At 42.0% G+C, this 21,416-nt stretch overlaps 2 protein-coding genes and 1 pseudogene across 2 annotated transcripts in view; all 3 read left to right on the top strand.

Moving 5' to 3' along the window:
- The window catches only part of LOC130298172 (uncharacterized), a 121,311-nt gene that overhangs the window by 2,518 nt on the left and 97,377 nt on the right, over positions 1–21,416 (top strand). The window contains exon 3 of the mRNA XM_056551084.1: positions 1,537–3,208. Coding sequence (XP_056407059.1) covers positions 1,537–3,208 — 1,672 coding nt within the window. The remainder of the gene's footprint in view (positions 1–1,536; positions 3,209–21,416) is intronic.
- LOC130298163 (gastrula zinc finger protein XlCGF66.1-like) overlaps positions 1–21,416 on the top strand; it is a 50,101-nt gene that overhangs the window by 4,163 nt on the left and 24,522 nt on the right. The gene's annotated exons all lie outside the window — the stretch shown is intronic.
- LOC130298180 (U2 spliceosomal RNA) lies at positions 13,141–13,310 on the top strand (annotated as a pseudogene).

Here is a 21,416-nt window from a genome sequence, read left to right as displayed (position 1 = left end):
TGTGGCCCTTACTGATACTGAGCATGTATTTTGTCTTTAACCCCTTAATGACCAGGCCAATTTTATTTTTGCGTTTTCGTTTTTTCTTCCTTGCCTTCAAAAATCCATAACTCTTACATTTACATTCATAGACCCATATGAGGCTTGTTTTTTGCGGGACCAATTGTACTTTGTCATGAACCCTCATTTTACCATAAAATGTACGGCAAACCCAAATTATTATTTTTTTTTTGTGAGGAAATTTTAATGAAAACCACAATTTTGCTGATTTGGAGGTTTTGTTTTCCCCCTGTACACTTTACGGTAAAAACTACATTTTTCTTTATTCTGTGGGTCAATACGATTATAATTACACCTACGATTACACACTTTTCTATTATTGTACTGCTTTTAAAAAATCTCAAACTTATATATATATATTTTTTTTTACTAAATCAGTCGCCCTATTTTGACCACCTATAACTTTTTCATTTTTCCGTATACGGGGCGGTATGAGGGCTCATTCTTTGCACCATGACCTGTAGTTTTTTTTAGTTCCACTTTTGTGTATATGTGACTTTTAATTCGCTTTTTTATAAAAAATTATATTGTGAATGTGATGTGACCAAAAAGCAGCAATTTTTTGTACTTTTTTTTGTACTTTTCCCAGGTTACGCTGTTCACCCCACCGGATCATTAACTTTACATTTTGATAGATCGGACATTTATGCAGACAGCAATACCAAATATGTTTCATAATTATTAACTTTTTATGGTTTTTTGAGTAAAATAAGGGAAAATAGTGATTAAAATTTTTATTAGGGTGAATTTTTCTATTTGTTTTTTAACTTTAATTTTTAACTCCTTATGTCCCCATAGGGGACTATCTATAGCAATCATTAGATTGCCAATGCTGTTCAGTGCTATACATGGTCAGTATTATCAGCGATCTTCTGCTCTGGTCTGCTGGAAGGCAGATCAGTGCATAAGACCCCGGGAGAGCGGCGGAGGCAGGTGAGGGGACCTCCGTGCTGGCGACAATCAGATCAGCGATTACAAGCGCCGCGCTGCCACAGGTGCCGTGATCTGTATTGATCAAGGCATCTGAGGGGTTAATGGTGGACGAAGTACTGCCGCACCAGGATGTCCATTTATGTCCATTGTCATTAAGGTGTTAAATTCCTTGTTTGCGCTGTTGTTTTTCTTGTCTCTGTTGTCTCCATCTTATATAGTCAGCAGGATTTCCATGTAGACGACTAGAGGAATAATTTGGGATATTTCCCAGCACCTCTGTATTGCTGGGGGCTCTGAACCGCCTCGGCTGTCGTCTGATTTGTGCCCTATGGATTGTTCATTGCTGCTGGATGGGAGTGTGATGGGGTCCAGGAGTGGGGTGTATGTGACCTGAAGACCCTATATTATGTCTACATTAACTATTTATTATCCAGAGGACGGGGAGAAGGTTCCATGATGTCACATGCTGCACTTATAATGTTCTACTAAAAAGACTATAAATATGGGCGCAGTTATTAATAAAATCTGTGTTATTCTCTGCAGATTCTTGTAGCAGGAGATCAGAGGAGAATCTTATATCTTCAGATTATAAAGCAGATGATGATATCACACAAGATACATATGAAGAACATTCCATTATCCCAGATACACCCTCAGCCCTTCACAGCCAAGATCTGTCATCTCATCCTTATATACAGGTCCTGTCTTCTCATTCATCACAGGATGTTCAGCTAAATAAAAGTCACAGAAGGGGTGTTGGACATCAACGAGCTCATACAGGAAAGAAACCATATTCATGCTCAGAATGTGGGAAATGTTTTACTAAGAAATCAGATCTTGTTAAACATCAAATAACTCACACAGTGGAGAAGCCATTTTCATGTTCAGAATGTGGGAAATGTTTTCCTTTTAAATCAGGTCTTGTTATACATCAAAGAACTCACACAGGAGAGAAGCCATTTTCATGTTCAGAATGTGGAAAATGTTTTAGTCAGAAATCAGACCTTGTTCATCATCAAAGAACTCACACAGGAGAGAAGCCATTTTCATGTTCAGAATGTGGGAAATGTTTTCCTTTTAAATCAGGTCTTGTTGTACATCAAATAACTCACACAGGGGAGAAGCCATTCTCATGTTCAGAATGTGGAAAATGTTTTAGTCTTCAATCAAATCTTGTTCAACATCAAAGAACTCACACAGAGGAGAAGCCATTTTTATGTTCAGAATGTGGGAAATGTTTCTCTCACAAATCAAGTCTTGTTAAACATCAAATATCTCACACAGAGGAGAAGCCATTTTCATGTGCAGAGTGTGGGAAACATTTTACCCAGAAATCCTATCTTGTTGAACATCAAAGAACTCACACAGGGGAGAAGCCATTTTCATGTGCAGAATGTGGGAAATGTTTTGTTCAGAAATCCGATCTTGTTAAACATCAAAGAACTCACACAGGGGAGAAGCCATTTTCATGTGCAGAATGTGGGAAATGTTTTACTCAGAAATCAGACCTTGTTGTACATCAAAGAACTCACACAGGAGAGAAGCCATTTTCATGTTCAGAATGTGGGAAATGTTTTACTCAGAAATCAGATCTTGTTCATCATCAAAGAACTCACACAGGAGAGAAGCCATTTTTATGTTCAGAATGTGGGAAATGTTTCTCTCACAAATCAAGTCTTGTTAAACATCAAAGATCTCACACAGAGGAGAAGCCATTTTCATGTGCAGAGTGTAGGAAACTTTTTACCCAGAAATCCTATCTTGTTGAACATCAAAGAACTCACACAGGGGAGAAGCCATTTTCATGTGCAGAATGTGGGAAATGTTTTGCTCAGAAATCAGATCTTGTTAAACATCAAAGAACTCACACAGGGGAGAAGCCATTTTCATGTGCAGAATGTGGGAAATGTTTTACTCAGAAATCAGACCTTGTTGTACATCAAAGAACTCACACAGGAGAGAAGCCATTTTCATGTCCAGAATGTGGGAAATGTTTTTGTTTTAAATCAGGTCTTGTTGTACATCAAATAACTCACACAGGAGAGAAACCCTTTCCATGTTCAGAATGTGGAAAATGTTTTATTCAGAAATCAGACCTTGTTGTACATCAAAGAACTCACACAGGAGAGAAGCCATTTTCATGTGCAGAATGTGAAAAATGTTTTGCTGATAAATCACATCTTGTCAGACATCAAAGGATTCACACAGGAAAGAAGCCAATTTAGAGTAATATATATTAACAATGTGCACAGGATAGTTGACAGATATATATATAAGTTTTTTCCCTTGTTTTTTATTTCAACAACAATTAAACAATTATACATTCCATATAAAATCACATTTCCATTTTTCTTTGTCAATTATCACAATTTCTTAAAATTTTTCCTATATACCCCTCCCCCTATACATCTCTCCAATCTGGTTCCAGTGCCCTGTCTGACCCTCGCCATCTAAATATATCTTTTGCTTTATCTAATACTACCTCTCGTCCTCTTCCCCGCCCACATCCCCCCCTAAATTAACATTCCTATCGCTAGAACCAAACAAAATAGTAAAGTAGCATTTAGCTCCTCCCCCCCCCCCCCCCCTCAGAATCCAAATTTCAATCCAGACCCAACCGCATTACTCCTCTCCTCCCTCTCACCTATTTCCTCACTTTCTCTCTCCTGGTATTTACCATACTTATCTTCATTCCCCCCCTCCCCCCCCTACTAATTTAGTATTTGCAAATTTCCTCCCCTTGCCAGCGAGGGGCGCTGCGCCTTCACACCCCACTCCTCCCTGACTATTTGTGCTCCACTGCTGATGGTCTATATTAACTTTTTTTTTTTTTTTTTTATTAATTTTTTTAAAAATTTATCAGGGAAACCGCTCATATTTAACTCCTTCTCGTGGTCCACTTGGTCCAGTGCCGGGGCTCTCAGCCACTCGATTCTCATTCCAACTCGGAGAGAAGGTAAGTGGGGGGGGGGGGGGGGAGGGGGGGGAGTCAAAAAGCAGGAAAGAAAATCCATAATGGAAAACAGAGAGGAAAGAAAGAAAAAAGACAATAATACCATCTTATAGATACTACTGGCTTCGGTCGGAAAGAACACCCCCCCCCCCCTTACAAATATATATACTCCCCCCCCCCCCCTTACAAATATATATAATCCCCCCCCCTTACAAATATATATAATCACCCCCTCCCCTTACAAATATATATAATCCCCCCCCATACAAATATATATAATCACCCCCCCCTTACAAATATATATAATCACCCCCCCCTTACAAATATATATAATCCCCCCCCCATACAAATATATATAATCACCCCCCCTTACAAATATATATAATCACCCCCCCCCTTACAAATATATATAATCCCCCCCCATACAAATATATATAATCACCCCCCCCTTACAAATATATATAATCACCCCCCCCCCTTACAAATATATATAATCACCCCCCCCCCCCCCCATGGCAGAAGGGAGGAAGAATAATACTCCACCTTATCCTTTTATCTAAGACTCCACCAGACACCATCTCTCTCTCCCTCATATCTTTATTCATCTATCCCAAATTACATGACACTTATCCAAGCACCCGACCTTACAGCTGCCAACAGAACTCACAATCCACCATCTTACATACTGTAGCCTTAAAGGAGAACTCAGAATCCACCATCTTACATACTGTAGCCTTAAAGGAGAACTCCGAATCCACCATCTTACATACTGTAGCCTTAAAGGAGAACTCCGAATCCACCATCTTACATACTGAATCCACCATCTTACATACTGTAGCCTTAAAGGAGAACTCAGAATCCACCATCTTACATACTGTAGCCTTAAAGGAGAACTCAGAATCCCCCATCTTACATACTGTAGCCTTAAAGGAGAACTCAGAATCCACCATCTTACATACTGTAGCCTTAAAGGAGAACTCAGAATCCATCATCTTACATACTGTAGCCTTAAAGGAGAACTCAGAATTCACCATCTTACATACTGTAGCCTTAAAGGAGAACTCAGAATCCACCATCTTACATACTGTAGCCTTAAAGGAGAACTCAAAATCCATCATCTTACATACTGTAGCCTTAAAGGAGAACTCAGAATCCATCATCTTACATACTGAAGCCTTAAAGGAGAACTCAGAATCCACCATCTTACATACTGTAGCCTTAAAGGAGAACTCAGAATTCACCATCTTACATACTGTAGCCTTAAAGGAGAACTCAGAATTCACCATCTTACATACTGTAGCCTTAAAGGAGAACTCAGAATCCACCATCTTACATACTGTAGCCTTAAAGGAGAACTCAGAATTCACCATCTTACATACTGTAGCCTTAAAGGAGAACTCAGAATTCACCATCTTACATACTGTAGCCTTAAAGGAGAACTCAGAATCCACCATCTTACATACTGTAGCCTTAAAGGAGAACTCAGAATTCACCATCTTACATACTGTAGCCTTAAAGGAGAACTCAGAATCCACCATCTTACATACTGTAGCCTTAAAGGAGAACTCAGAATCCACCATCTTACATACTGTAGCCTTAAAGGAGAACTCAGAATTCACCATCTTACATACTGTAGCCTTAAAGGAGAACTCAGAATCCACCATCTTACATACTGTAGCCTTAAAGGAGAACTCAGAATCCACCATCTTACATACTGTAGCCTTAAAGGAGAACTCAGAATTCACCATCTTACATACTGTAGCTTTAAGTTCATCAATATTTGGAGCTTCTTTAGATCCATTTTCCTGCCACCAATAATCTTGTTGCAAATTGCACTTTCCCTCTTAGAATCTTGTCTCTTTCTTCCTTCCGTTCTTTCTCCCCCTAATAACTAAGATATTAGAATAACATTAAACCATGTAGCTAAAAATTCACAATTTTATTAAATCCTCGTAAAAAAAAAAATAACAATAATATAAATAATTAGTATCAATACATAAGAAAGAAGAAGTTCTTCTATGATGAACAACTGTATATCCCAACGCGTTTCCCCGTGTATCTTGTGATATACAACGGTTCATCAGGGGATGACAACAACAGTATACAAATATATACCTAATAAGCACAGAGATATGGAGGAACAATATATATATAGATAGCGTGCAACACATGGACAAAGGCACAACTTAATGCACAAAAGATGGGAGGACAATTAGAACTATACATATTTATAATACATCAAAGCAAACATATATACAGTACAAAGCACATGAATGCAGACAGACGATAGCAAGGCTTATTTGTGGCTTCATTTAAATATCCTCCGACTGATGTAGCAACCTGTAGCAGAAGGCAAAAAAAGGAGAACAAGAAGGATAGAAAGAAGACACAACATACCACATAAAACATAACATTGGCTTTAGTACACAAATATTCCATTATACATATATTTGCAAAGCAAGACAAAAAATGATAACATAACATGCCAAAGGATATTAAGACATGAAAAAGTGTAGAAATTATAGTATAGATAATGACTGTGTTAAGGATAATAACAGAAGTAAATAAAAAGATAGATAAATGCTGTGTTAGTAACAGACCAGGTGCCAAAAAGGAAAAGGAGAGTAGATAAAATCCTTAAATTACACCAGATGTGGTCTCAAAAAAATACCCAAAAAACCCCAGAGACATATATACATGTATCATTACCTCTAGGTAGTTGGATAGCAAAAAACGAGGTCACTGATAGAGTGAGGACCCTAAGATAAGGGCTCCTCCACAAAAGAGAGAGAAAGGCTTAATAGATGGCCCCTAAGGATAAGATGGCAAGAAAAAAATCATCATGATAAGCCATACCAAATCTACCATATATATATGGACCATTTCAATAATAGTCAAGCCTCTACCTGGAATAAAGACCTGAAAATAGTTGCTTCCTTACTACAGATAGCTCCAGACCACAATTGTCCAATCACCAGGATCCTATATGACCCTCCAAATTATTAGATAAAGAATTCAGATAATAATGCCACCTATACAGAGATGTGGAGGGGAGAAAAAAAAAAGGGGGGGGGGGAGGAGTTGGATCAGTACATATGGTATATGCATATAGTCCAAGGTTTCAACCCCAACACCCTAGTCCTTACCTAGGCAAAAAAACAACCTCTATGATGTCCACATAACCACAGTATTGTCCAAAAGATGTCCAGCCATTATCCATGTGTAGTTACTGCAATAAATAACTAAACTGAATAACCTAATTCCTAACGCCACAGTCCATCATGCACAGTCCACTGCTTACCCCCATGTCAGAATGCCATAGGCACGATACGTCCGTCTGCGGCTGGCGATCCACGTGGCAGATGGCTAAACATAACCCAGCCTCTATCTTAAATACCTCTATACTCGCGCGCATATCCGGGACGCCAAATGCGTCACTTCCGGTGGCCGCGCATCATGTGATAGCATCTCCAAGGACGCCGCAACCAAATTGGATCACATGATGATGTATCATGTGACCTATTGCATCCGTCACTGCACTACACGTCCAAGATAGTTAATGAAGATAGGAGTGGGAGGAGAATTGGAAAGGAGGCTGGAAAGAGATAGTGCTGTATGACAGATAAAAGCAGCACAGGAGAACTTAAATAAGGTATTATATATATATGTAGATGAACATAGAAAAAATACATATATAGATGTAAATTTATAGAAAAAGAAAATATATTGTGTAGCCAAATAATGACTACATATTTTATTACAAAAATACAGGGAATCATAAATGCTTGAGAACAAATGATACATTCATATTATGTGTCAATTGTGACTACATAAATAGTATAATAACTTTTAAAACCTAACTGCTCAAACGAGCCAATAGTGTTAGGGGCATTTCTCGCAGTTTCATATAGCTTTCAGGTCCATTTTATATTATCTCACCAAAAACAAGGTGATTACCATATTATGGGTAATGTCTTTACTAGTATTTACTAGTAAGCAAAGAAGAAATCCCGTAACAATCGGGACCTCCTCCAAAACAAAAGTTAAATAAATTACAATGAGAGTTAGTAAAGAGTGACAATGCTGTAATGAGCTACAAAAAGCAGCTATAAGTTAGACGTTCGTTTAGGCCAAGTGGTGATACAGATCGCATCCTAAAAATCCACTCGGATCCTTTTTGTAGGATGCGTCTGTCCCACTCTCCACCCCTAGGGGATTTCCGAATTACTTCCATAACACAAAAGGAGATACATTTAGTATCACCACCATGCTTTGCCCACATGTGTAGTGACACCGGTGTGTCTCTTCGATACACGGGGAAACGCGTTGGGATATACAGTTGTTCATCATAGGAGAACTTCTTCTTTCTTATGTATTGATACTAATTATTTATATTATTGTTATTGGGTTTTTTACGAGGATTTAATAAAATTGTTAATTTTTAGCTACATGGTTTAATGTTATTCTGGTAGAAAATAGCTATAGGACACCATTGTGTCCAACTGTCAGTGAGATTGTTAACTAAGATATTAGTTTATCTCCTTCCTTCCATTCTAGCCTTCCTTCTATCATCCTAACCACCTTCATCCAGAATTCTTTAACCCCTTAAGGACCAGAGCGTTTTTTTTGCACATCTGACCACTGTCACTTTAAGCATTAATAACTCTGGAATGCTTTTACCTTTTTATTCTGATTCCGAGATAGTTTTTTCATGACATATTCTACTTCATGTTAGTGGTAAATTTTTGTCGATACTTCGTCATTTGTTGGTGAAAAATTCTAAAATGTAATGAAAAAATAGAAAATTTTGCATTTTTTTTTTTACTTTGAAGCTCTCTGCTTGAAAGGAAACAGACATTCCAAGTAAATGATATATTGATTCACAAATACAATATGTCTTCTTTATGTTTGCATCATAAAGTTGACATGTTTTTACTTTTGGAAGACATCAGAGGGCTTCAAAGTTCAGCAGCAATTTTCCAATTTTTCACAAAATTTTCAAAATCAGAATTTTTAAGGGACCAGTTCAGTTTTGAAGTGAATTTGAAGGGCTTTCATATTAGAAATACCACACAAATGACCCCATTATAAAAACTGCACCCCTCAAAGTATTCAAAATGACATTCAGAAAGTTTGTTAACCCTTTAGGTGTTTCACAGGAATAGCAGCAAAGTAAAGGAGAAAATTCAAAATCTTCATTTTTTACACTCGCATGTACACCCAGTTTTTGAATTTTTACAAGGGGTAATAGGAGAAAAAGCCCCCCAAAATTTGTAACCCAATTTCTCTTGAGTAAGGAAATACCTCATATTTGTTCGGTGGGCGCAGTAGAGGGCTCAGAAGGGAAGGAGCGACAGTGGGATTTTGGAAAGTGAATTTTTCTGAAATGGTTTTTGGGGGGCATGTCACATTTAGGAAGCCCCTATGGTGCCAGAACAGCACAAAAACACCCACATGGCATACTATTTTGGAAACTACCCCCCTCAAGGCACGTAACAAGGGGTACAGTGAGCCTTAACACCCCACCGGTGATTGACGAACTTTCGTTAAAGTTGGACGTGTAAATTAAAAATTATTATTTTTAACACTGAAATGCTGGTGTTATCCCAAACTTTTCATTTTCACAAGGAGTAATAGGAGAAAATGCCCCACAAAATTTGTAACCCCATTTCTCTCAAGTAAGGAAATACCTCATATGTGTATGTAAAGTGATCTGTGGGTGCACTAGAGGGCTCAGAAGGGAAGGAGCAACATTGGGCTTTTGGAGAGCAAATTTTGCTGAAATGGTTCTTGGGGGCATGTCGCATTTAGGAAGCCACCGTGATGCCAGAACAGTAAAAAAACAACACATGGCATACTATTTTGGAAACTACACCCCTCACAGAACTTAATAAGGGGGGCAGTGAGCATTTATACCCCACTGGCAATTTGACAGATCTTTGGAACAGTGGGCTGTGCAAATGAAAAATTACATTTTTCATTTTTACGGACGACTGTTCAAAAAATCTGTCAGACACCTGTGGGGCGTAAATGCTCACTGTACCCTTTGTTACATTCCGTGAGGGGTGTAGTTTCCAAAATGGGGTCACATGTGGAGGGGGTCCACTGTTCTGGCACTATGGGGGCTTTGTAAACACACACAGCCTTCAATTCCAGCCTAATTCTCTCAAAAAGCCCAATGGCGCTCCTTCTCTTCTGGGCATTGTAGTTCGCCCGCAGAGCACATTACTTCCACATATGGGGTATTTATATACTCAGAAGAAATGGGGTTACACATTTTGGGGGGCTTTTTTCCTATTACCCCTTGTGAAAATGAAAAATTTGGGGTGACGCCAGCATTTCAGGGAAAAAAAACTAATTTTTAATTTTCATGTCCAATTTTAATGAAAATTTGTCAAGGACCTGAAGGGTGTTGAGGCTCACTATACCCCTTGTTATGTTCCGTGAGGGGTGTAGTTTCCAAATTGGGGTCACATGTGGGTGTTTTTTTTTTTTTGGCGTTCAAGTCAGAACCGCTGTAACGATCAGCCACCCCTGTGCAAATCACCAATTTAGGCCTCAAATGTACATGGCGCTCTCACACTCCTGAGCCATGTAGTTCGTCCGCAGAGCATTTTACGTACACACATGGGGTATTTCCGTACTCAGAAGAAATTGTGTTACAAATTTTGGGGATCATTTTCTCCTTTTACCTCTTGTGAAAATGAAAAGTATGGGGCAACATCAGCATGTTAGTGTAAATTTTTTTTTATTTTTTTACACTAACATGCTGGTGTAGCCCCCAACTTTACCTTTTCATAAGGGGTAAAAGTAGAAAAATCCCCCCCAAAATTTGTAGTGCAATTTCTCCTGAGTACAGAAATACCCCATATTTGGCCCTAAACTATTGCCTTGAAATACGACAGGGCTCTGAAGTGAGAGAGCACCATGCGCATTTGAGGCCTGAATAAGGAATTTGCAATAGGGGCGGACTCGGTTACCTACAGTAAAACCCTACAGCAGTGTTTCCCAAACAGGGTGCCTCCAGCTGTTGCAAGACTCCCAGCTTGCCAGGACAGTCTGTGGCTGTCCGGCAATACTGGGAGTTGTGGTTTTGCAACAGCTGGAGGCCCTGTTTAGGAAACACTGCCGTATGAGACGTTTTTCATTTTTATTGGGGGGGGGGGGGGGGGGGGACGTGTAAAGGTATATGTATATGTAGTGTTGTACTTTTTATTATTTGGTAGTACAGTAAGTTTTCCGCTTGGAGTTTGAGCTGCGGCGGTAAATTTGCCGCAGCTCAAACTTGTAGAAGGAAACCTACTGTTAACCCGCCCGTGTGATTCTACCCTGTACATTCACATGGTGGGGGCGCCCCAAACCTTCAGCTGTGCCAAAATGACAACTCCCAGAATGCACTGACAGACCGTACATGCTGGGAGTTGTAGTTTTACAACAGCTGTAGGCACACTGGTGGGGAACCACTGAGTAAGAAAACAGACTCTAGCTCAGTGATTCCAACCAATGTGCCTCCAGCTGTTGCAAAACTACAACTACCAGCATGTACGGTCTGTCAGTGTATTCTGGGAGTTGTGGTTTTGCAACAGCTGGAGGCACACGGGTTGGAATCACTGAGTTAGGAAACAGACTCTAGCTCAAGTGTTTCGCAACCAGTGTGCCTACAGCTGTTGCAAAACTACAATTCCCAGCATGGCCAGACAGTCAGGGATGCTGGGTGTGTAGTTCTGCGATATCTGGCCCTTCAGATGTTGCAGAACTACAACTCCCAGAATGCCTGGACAGTCTGGGCATACTAGGAGTTGTAGTTATGCAACAACTGGGGAAGAACCGCTAAGTAGTGGTCTCCAAACTGTAGCCCTCCAGATGTTGCAAAACTACAACTCCAAGCATGCCCAGACTGTCCAGGCATGCTGGGAGTTGTAGTTCTGCAACATCTGAAGGGCCAGATATATTGCAGAACTACACGCCCAGCATCCCTGACTGTCTGGCCGTGCTGGGAATTGTAGTTTTGCAACATCTGGAGGGCTACAGTTTGGAGACCACCATATAGTGGTCTCCAAACTGTGCCACTTCAGATGTTGCAAAACTACAACTCCCAGCATGCCCAGACAGTCAGTGGATGCTGAAAGTTGTAGTTTTGCAACATCTGGAGGACCACAGTTTAGAGTCCACTACACAGTGGTCTCCAAACTGTAACCCTCCAGATGTTGCAAAACTACAACTCCCAGCATGCCCAGACAGCCTTTGGCTGTGTGGGCATGCTGGGAGTTGTAGTTTTGTAGCTTTTAGAAGGCCACAGTGAAGATCACTTATCGCGATCTTCACTGCAGCCTTCTCCGCCACACTTTCCGGCCGCCGCTCTTCCTGCTGCAGCCGCTGCTCCGTGGATGCCGCAGATGCCGCCTCCGAAGGTCCAGGTAAGCCGGGCCATGCTCCCCCCTCTCCGCCCGTGTTCCCCCGCTCTGTACCGACTTCCGATCGGTGACCAGAGCGGGGAAAATGAACTCTAATCCCCCCGCCCCCCTCCTGCCATTGGTGGTCAGCCTGACCGACCAATGGCAGGGGATTGGAGGGGGTGGCAACACTGCCACCTCGCTCCTATCCTTTAGGCTGGTCGGAGCTGGCTCTGACAGCTCCAATCAGTCTTATTTTCCGGGGCGATCGGGTCACCAGTGACCCGATTTGCCCGGATCGTGACAAATCGCAGGTCTGAATTGACCTGCGATTTGCTGCGATCGCCAACATGGGGGGGGGGGGGGTTCTCAGGACCCCCCTAGGCATTGCCACGGGATGCCTGCTGATAGATATCAGTAGTCATCCCGATCCGATCACCGCCCGGCGAGCGGAAGTGATCGGAAATGCCGACGGGACGCGAGGGCGTATGCATACGCCCTTCGTCCCAAAGGAGTTAAATAACTGATAGAAACTATTTTGTGCCAAAAATAGGGAAAGAGAACAGGAGCATCGCCTTACACGTACCTATGGAGATATTGAAAGACAGATGACTCCAAGAACATCCATCCTCCACAAAGGAGCCCGCTCAGCTTCTGGAACACGTCGGAAACTGTTTTGGACCTTCAAGCATACTGTAGTGACATCACTAGCAGCGGCCTAGGACACGGCATACTCCATCGGGACGAGTTTGGTTGAGACGCCGCCGGCCAGGACACCGTTTGAAACATTTCCTATGAAACATTGTTTTTCGGCCTTTTGGCTAAGATCAAGTGTAGTATCTGTTCTTCTCAGTGTTCTAGTCTCTGCCATTGATGTAGGATGGATGCTGCCTGGAGGGGGCAGGTGTACCAGGGCGTTCCGGGGCTGGTTCTGAGGAATCAGCTGGATGGCTGCCCCCATGTGACCTGTTTCCTCCGGGTCTCGTCATGAGGTTGGAAGAGTCTAGAGCCGAAGTACTTTAGGGACTCGGGGAGTGGTGACCCTGAGGTGCCGAAACTCACTGAGTGGAAGCACCGACACCATAATCTCTGCACCCTTGGCTCTCACCTCTTTATTTCCTTCTGGTTAGGAAATATTTATAGATCCGGCAGGAGGTCCGGCCAGTGGGGGAGATTTATTAAAACCTGTGCAAAGGAACAGTTGCCCATAGCAACCAATCAGATCGCTTCTTTCATTTTGCAGAGGCCTTGTTAAAAATAAAACAAGCGATCTGTTTGGTTGCTATGGGCAACTGGGCAACTTTTCCTCTGGACAGGTTTTGATAAATCACCCCCAGTATACCTGCACATATTCACTTATTTATTTATTTTTGTCACTGTGTCACTTTTGTGTGTCCACAAGATTGTCAGGGTGCGGTAGCCCTTCTGGGTGTCCCTCCTGGCGGTCTAGGGGAGGTGTGTGTGGCCATCAGGTTCCGCACCTCCCTGCAAAAACCCTGGGTATTCCTGCATGGGCCGGGTACCGACCATTATGGGCTCTGCGGGCAGATTCCTTGGCTAACGCCTGGGGGATGCCGGGAGCATTTGTGGTCTCTTAGTAGCTTTGGCGAAAAGGGACATTGAACCTGGAACCTCACAGGAGCCTTTGGTCCCAGAGTGGAAGGGTACGGTTTGTTGGGGGCCTCTATCCTATCGGAGAAGGGCTTGTGATAGGCCAATTCTTTGTGCACTATTTTTTAGTGTAACACGTTTGCACTTTTTCTTGCACTTTGGGTGATACATGAACATTTGCCTCGATGAAACACCATTGGACATCTTCGCCCCCCCCCCCCCCCCCCTTACCAGCCGCAGCAATGAAATACAAGGAAATCTAAGCAGGTACTAAAACTTTATTTGATCAATTTACACAAATGGTAAAAGATACTTTACATTGTTTCGCATCACACCCGCACCAGCTCACCACTGAATAACAAACATGTACAGGGTGCGCCATTTATATGGATACACCTTAATAAAATGGGAGTGGTTGGTGATAACTTCCTGTTTGTGGCACATTAGTATATGTGAGGGGGGGGGGGACTTTTCAAGATGGGTGGTGACCATGGCGGCCATTTTGAAGTCGGCCATTTTAAATCCAACTTTTGTTTTTTCAATAGGAAGAGGGTCATGTGACACATCAAACTTATTGGGAATTTCACATGAAAAACAATGATGTGCTTGGTATTAACGTAACTTTATTCTTTCATGAGTTATTTACAAGTTTCTGACCACTTATAAAATGTGTTCAATGTGCTGCCCATTGTGTTGGATTGTCAATGCAACCCTCTTCTCTATATACTGCTATACACTACTATATACACCGCAGGAGAAATGCTAGCACAGGCTTCCAGTATCCGTATACACTGTTATATACTACTATATACACCGCAGGAGAAATGCTAGCACAGGCTTCAGTATCCGTATACACTGCTATATACTACTATATACACCGCAGGAGAAATGCTAGCACAGGCTTCCAGTATCCATATACACTGCTATATACTACTATATACACCGCAGGCGAAATGCTAGTACAGGCTTCCAGTATCCGTATATACTACTATATACACCTCAGGAGAAATGCTAGCACAGGCTTCCAGTATCCGTATACACTGCTATATACTACTATATACACCGCAGGAGAAATGCTAGCACAGGCTTCCAGTATCCGTATATACTGCTATATGCTACTATATACACCTCAGGAGAAATGCTAGCACAGGCTTCCAGTATCCGTATACACTGCTATATACTACTATATACACCGCAGGAGAAATGCTAGCACAGGCTTCCAGTATCCGTATACACTGCTATATACTACTATATACACCGCAGGAGAAATGCTAGCACAGGCTTCCAGTATCCGTATACACTGCTATATACTACTATATACACCGCAGGAGAAATGCTAGCACAGGCTTCCAGTATCCGTATACACTGCTATATACTACTATATACACCGCAGGAGAAATGCTAGCACAGACTTCAAGTATCCGTATACACTGCTCTATACTACTATATACACCGCAGGAGAAATGCTAGCACAGGCTTCCAGTATCCGTATATACTGCTATATACTACTATATACACCTCAGGAGAAATGCTAGCACAGGCCTCCAGTATCCGTAGTTTCAGGTGCTGCCCATCTCGTATCTTCACAGCATAGACAATTGCCTTCAGATGACCCCAAAGATAAAAGCCTAAATTTTTTTCCCCCACCGGGGTACCCCTTTAATAACAACGCGACAGTGTAACGTGCAAGAGAGCAGACTTCAGGGGCACAGAAGAGCCCCCCATCCCCACAAATAGCCAGACAGGGGACAAGAAGAGGATTGGTCCTAATTCTGAAGAGGAGTCCCAGAGCTATGAAGGCAAAGAGCCCGGATGGGGTGGAGGAGACCACTACTTAGTATTACAGTCCTTTGGGGGAGGTTTTCTTGCCCCAGCAGTCTGGAGTTAGTGTAGGCCGGCCTCCGGAGTGTTGCTGAGGAGGATTCCTGGTGTTCACTACACAGGAAGGTAAGTGGGAGCAGATTGTAGGATTTAACTGAAAATTTAGTCCCAGGCTTCAGCTTGTGTTGCAGGCCTCAAAACTAGATCTGGGAAAAATGCTTTAAATTGTACAGATGAGGTGTTGGTTTGTTCCTCTGATTCCCCACAGTCCAGATATTAGTTTTTTTGCCGAATTCCAGCTGAGGAAGTTGCATTATAGTCACTTTATAAGTGGATCAGGAAGAAGCTCAGTTCAGAAGCCGCCTTCCTGCAAGAGCTCAAGCTCCGCCCCTGAGGAACTTCTCTGTGAGGTGTTTGGGTCTCCAGTAGCAGCTCCCCATGGATTATGCCTGTTGGGTCTTCTCCATGAGGAGCAGTGAATATCACAACCATATACCACACTCTTCTCCTACCATGTAAACTATAGTGATGACATCGCTGGATCGGTGACTACGTTCTAAAAGAAAACTTTTATTAACAATTGGTAACAAGTTTGGAGATGCAGTATATGATATATGTATAAATGTCAGATATCCTATGTACATGGTGAATATATAGATGTCTTATCTGCATCATTTATTGCTCTAAACTGGGTTCACTCCTATGTGAATTCTTGTCTAATAAGTGGTGATTTCTAAGGAAAACATTTACCACATTCTGCACACTGAAATGGGCTCTATCCTGTGTGAATTCTTAGATGTTTGATAAGTACTGATTTCAGAGTAAAACATTTCCCACATTCTGTACATGAAAATGGCTTCTCCCCTGTGTGAGTTCTTTGATGTCTAATAAGACTTAATTTTAAAGCAAAACATTTCTCACATTCTGAACATGAATGTCTCCCCCCCCCCCCCCCCACTTGCACAATCTCACAAACACCCCTTCTGTGACTTTTATTTTCTTTAACCCTTTCAGGACTGAGCCCTTTTTCACCTTAAGGACTGAGCCCTTTTTTGCAATTCTGACCACTGTAACTTTATGCATTAATGACTCTAAGATGCTTTTACCTTTTATTCTGATTCCGAGATTGTTTTTTCGTGACATATTCTACTTTAACATAGCGGTAAATTTTTTGTTGTTACTTGCATCCTTTCTTGGTGAAAAATCACAAAATTTCATGAAAATTTAGCATTTTTCTAACTTTGAAACTCTCTGCTTGTAAGGAAAATGGATATTCCAAATAAATTATATATTGATTCACAAATACAATATGTCTACTATATGTTGGCTTCATAAAATTGACCTATTTTTACTTTTTGAAGACATTAGAGGGCTTCAAAGTAGAGCAGCAATTTTCAAAATGTTGATGAAAATTGCAAAATCTGAAGGGACAGATGTTAGAGAATTACAACTCTCAGCATGCCTGGGCAGTCTAGGCATGCTGAGAGTTGTAGTTTTGCAACATCTGGAGGGATACCGTTTGGGCACCACTGTATAGTGGTCTCCAAACTGTGACTCTACAGATGTTGCCTTTGGCTGTCTGGGCATGCTGGGAGTTGCAGTTTGGCAACCACTAGCAGTCAGCAGTAAATATCGCTTTACTGCAACCTTCCTTGATGCTCCACGCCGTCGCCTCCCTACCTGCGCCGCTGCTCTCCGCTGATGCCACTGATGATCGGCGGTCCCCACCGCATAAAAGTCCCCAGGTACCGGCCGCCATCTTCTCCCCCCGCTCTGCCCGACATCCAGGGGTGGGCAGAGTGGGGGATCTCCATGGTAACCCCCTGTTTTCAACTGCCATTGGCCAGTAGTCATTGCTGAGTAATGGCAGGGGATAGGAGGGGGTGGCACCACTGCAACCGTGCTCCTATCCCTTAGGATGATTGGGGCTGTCACTGACAGCTCCGATCATCCCTATTTTCCGGGCGATTGGGTCATCAGAGACCCGATCAGCCCGGAATAGCGGCAAATGGCTGATCTGAATTGATCGGCCATTTGCCGCGATCGCGAACATGGGGGGGGGGGGGGGGGGGCGATATCAGCAGGAAGACCGGAATTCCCATGGATCCTTGCCTTTGTGAGTTCTTTGATGCCTAACAAGATTTGATTTCATAGCGAAACATTTCCCACATTCTGGACATGAAAATGGCTTCTCCCCTGTGTGAGTTCTGTGATGCCTAACAAGCTGATGTTGCTGAGTAAAACTTTTCCCACATTCTGAACATAAAAATGGCTTCTCTCCTGTGTGAGTTCTGTGATGTTCAACAAGATGTGATTTTGTATCAAAACATTTTCCACATTCTGAACATGAAAAGGGCTTCTTTCTTGTGTGAGTTCTGTGATGTACTACAAGATGTGATTCCTCAGTAAAAGATTTTCCACATTCTGTACATAAAAATGGCTTATTGCTTTTGCAAGTTCTTTGATGACTAACAAGAGCTGATTTCCTAGCAAAACATTTCCCACATTCTGGACATGAAAATGGCTTCTCCCCTGTGTGAGTTCTGTGATGTTCAACAAGATGTGATTTCATAGTAAAACATTTCCCGCATTCTGGACATGAAAATGGCTTCTCCCCTGTGTGAGTTCTGTGATGTTCAACAAGATGTGATTTCATAGTAAAACATTTCCCGCATTCTGGACATGAAAATGGCTTCTCCCCTGTGTGAGTTCTGTGATGTTCAACAAGATGTGATTTCTTAGTAAAACATTTTCCACATTCTGAACATGAAAATGGCTTCTCCCCTGTGTGAGTTATGTGATGTTGAACAAGATTTGATTTCGTAGTAAAACATTTTCCACATTCTGAACATGAAAATGGTTTCTTTCCTGTATGAGCTCGTTGATGTCCAACACCCCTTCTGTGACCTTTATTTTGCTGAACATCCTGTGATGACTGAGAAGACAGGACCTGTATATAAGGATGAGATGACAGATCTTGGCTGTGAAGGGCTGAGGGTGTATCTGGGATAATGGAATGTTCTTCATATGTATCTTGTGTGATATCATCATCTGCTTTATAATCTGAAGATATAAGATTCTCCTCTGATCTCCTGCTACAAGAATCTGCAGAGAATAACACAGATTTTATTATCAGTATTAACCCCTTAACAACCCAGGACCTTTAAACTATTGCATTTGTCATTCTTCCTCCTCTCCTTAGAGCCATGACTCTTATTTTCCCATATACAGAGCCGCTTGAGAACTTTTTTTGGAGGGACAAATCTTACTTTGTAATAACACTTTTTTATTGTGTCCTAAAATCTACGACAAAACCAAAATATTACTATTTGTGAGGAAAATGGAAAAAAATCTTCTCTTTATTCTGTGGTAAATACGATAAATTTTACTATTATACTTTTTACAAAATGAGTTATTCATAAAATTGCCGTATTCCGACCCCTATAACTCTTATTTTTCCGTATACTGGGATGTATGAGGAGGATTTTTTTGCGCTGTGATTTGTAGTTTTTATCAGGACCATTACCCATCATATATCTGACTTTTTGATAACTTTTTTTCAGATACCGTATATACTCGAGTATAATGCCCCCCTCGGCTTATACTCGAGTGAACAAAAAAAAACTTTCTGGCTTTAGCTGTGAGGGGATGGTGCGGCCCGTCCATCTCCGCCTGTCAATACCTTCTCAGTGGTCTTCAACCTGCGGACCTCCAGATGTAGCAAAACTACAACTCCCAGCATGCCCGGACAGCCATCGGCTGTCCGGGTATGCTGGGAGTTGTAGTTTTGCAACATCTGGAGGTCCGCAGGTCAAAGACCACTGCGGCCTTTGTCATCATCCAGACCCCCCTTTTGTTTTCTAGTCCCCTCCCCTCGGTGGGAAAGAAGGGAGAGCTGGTCCGGGCCGTCATCTGTGCTGCAGGGACCGTCTGGTGGGGACTGTTAGTGGTTCCGGACTGTCCATCTTCACTGGGATGCCCTCTCCTCCGGGCCGGCCCCGGACTAGTGACGTTGCCTTGATGACGACGCACAGGGACGTTCATGCGCAGGGACGTCACCGAGGGCAGGCGAGTAGAAAACAAAAGGGGGGTCTGGATGATGATGATGAAGGCCGCAGTGGTCTTCAGCCTGCGGACCTCCAGATGTTTCAAAACTACAACTCCCAGCATGCCCTGACAGCCGATGGCTGTCCGGGCATGCTGGGAGTTGTAGTTTTGCAAAATTTGGAGGTCCGCAGGTTAAAGACCACTGAGAAGAGATTGACAGGCGGAGATGATGAAGGGGGGGGGGGGGGGGGCGGATGATGACGGGGGCGATGATGACGGGGGTGTTGATGATGGGGGTGTTGATGACGGGGGCGATGATGACGGGGGTGTTGATGACGGGGGTGTTGATGACGGGGGTCTGGATGATGACAGGGGGGATGATGACATGGGGGGATGATGTATTTCCCACCCTAAGCTTATTTATTGTCGAGTCAATAACTTTTCCTGGGTTTTTGGGGTGAAATTAGGGGCCTCGGCTTATATTGGGGACGGCTTATACTCGAGTATATACGGTATATGATGGGCCCAAAAATCCGCATTTTTGTTGTTTGGTAATTTTTACCTTTATGATGTTCATCATGCGGAATCATAAACATTATGGGGGAGATTTATTAAAACCTGTGCAGAGGAAAAGTTGCCCAGTTGCCCATAGCAACCAATCAGATCGCTGCTTTCATTTAGCAGAGGTTAAAAATGAAAGAAGCCATCTGATTGGTTGCTATGGGCAACTGGGTAACTTTTCCTCTGGACAGGTTTTAATAAATCTCCCCCTATATTTGAATACATAAAAATAAAGGGAACACGTAAACAACACAATGTAACTCCAAGTCACTGACACTTGTGTGAAATCCCACTGTCCACTCAGGAAGAACACTGACAATCAATTTCACATGGAACAGACAACAGGTGGAAAATATAGGCAATTAGCAAGACCCAATAAAGGAGTGGTTCTGCAGGTGGTGACCACAGACCACTTCTTCCTATGCTTCCTGGCTGATTTTTTGGTCACTTTTATTTTTTTAAGTATATTTTTATTAACCCCTTAAGGATGCAGGGTTTTTCCGTTTTTGCATTTTCATATTTTCCTCATCACCTTCTAAAAATCATAACGCTATCAATTTTGCACATAAAATTCCATATGTTGGCTTATTTTTTGCGCCAATAATTCTACTTTGCAGTGACATCAGTCATTTTACAAAAAAATCCAACGGTGAAACGTAAAAAAAAAATTCATTGAGCGACAAAATGTAAGAAAAAAAAGCCATTTTGTAACTTTTGAGGGCTTCCGTTTCTACGCAGTGCATTTTTGGGTAATAATCGCACCTTATCTTTATTCTGTAGGTCCATACGGTTAAAATGATCCCCTACTTATATAGGTTTGATTTTGTCGCACTTCTGAAAAAAATCATGACTACATGCAGGAAAATGTATCCGTAAAAATTCTCATCTTCTGACCCCTATAACTTTTTTATTTTTCCGCATACAGGCCAGTATGAGGGCTAATTTTTTGCGCTGTAATCTGAAGTTTTTATTGGTACCATTTTTGTATTGATTGGACTTTTTGATTGCTTTTTATTAATTTTTTCATGATATAAAAA

The sequence above is a fragment of the Hyla sarda genome (assembly GCF_029499605.1).
Source record: "Hyla sarda isolate aHylSar1 chromosome 1 unlocalized genomic scaffold, aHylSar1.hap1 SUPER_1_unloc_3, whole genome shotgun sequence".
Classification (NCBI taxonomy): Eukaryota; Metazoa; Chordata; class Amphibia; order Anura; family Hylidae; genus Hyla; species Hyla sarda.
The sequence above is the reverse complement of the archived record's forward strand: the minus strand, read 5'-3'. Positions and strand labels throughout refer to the sequence as shown.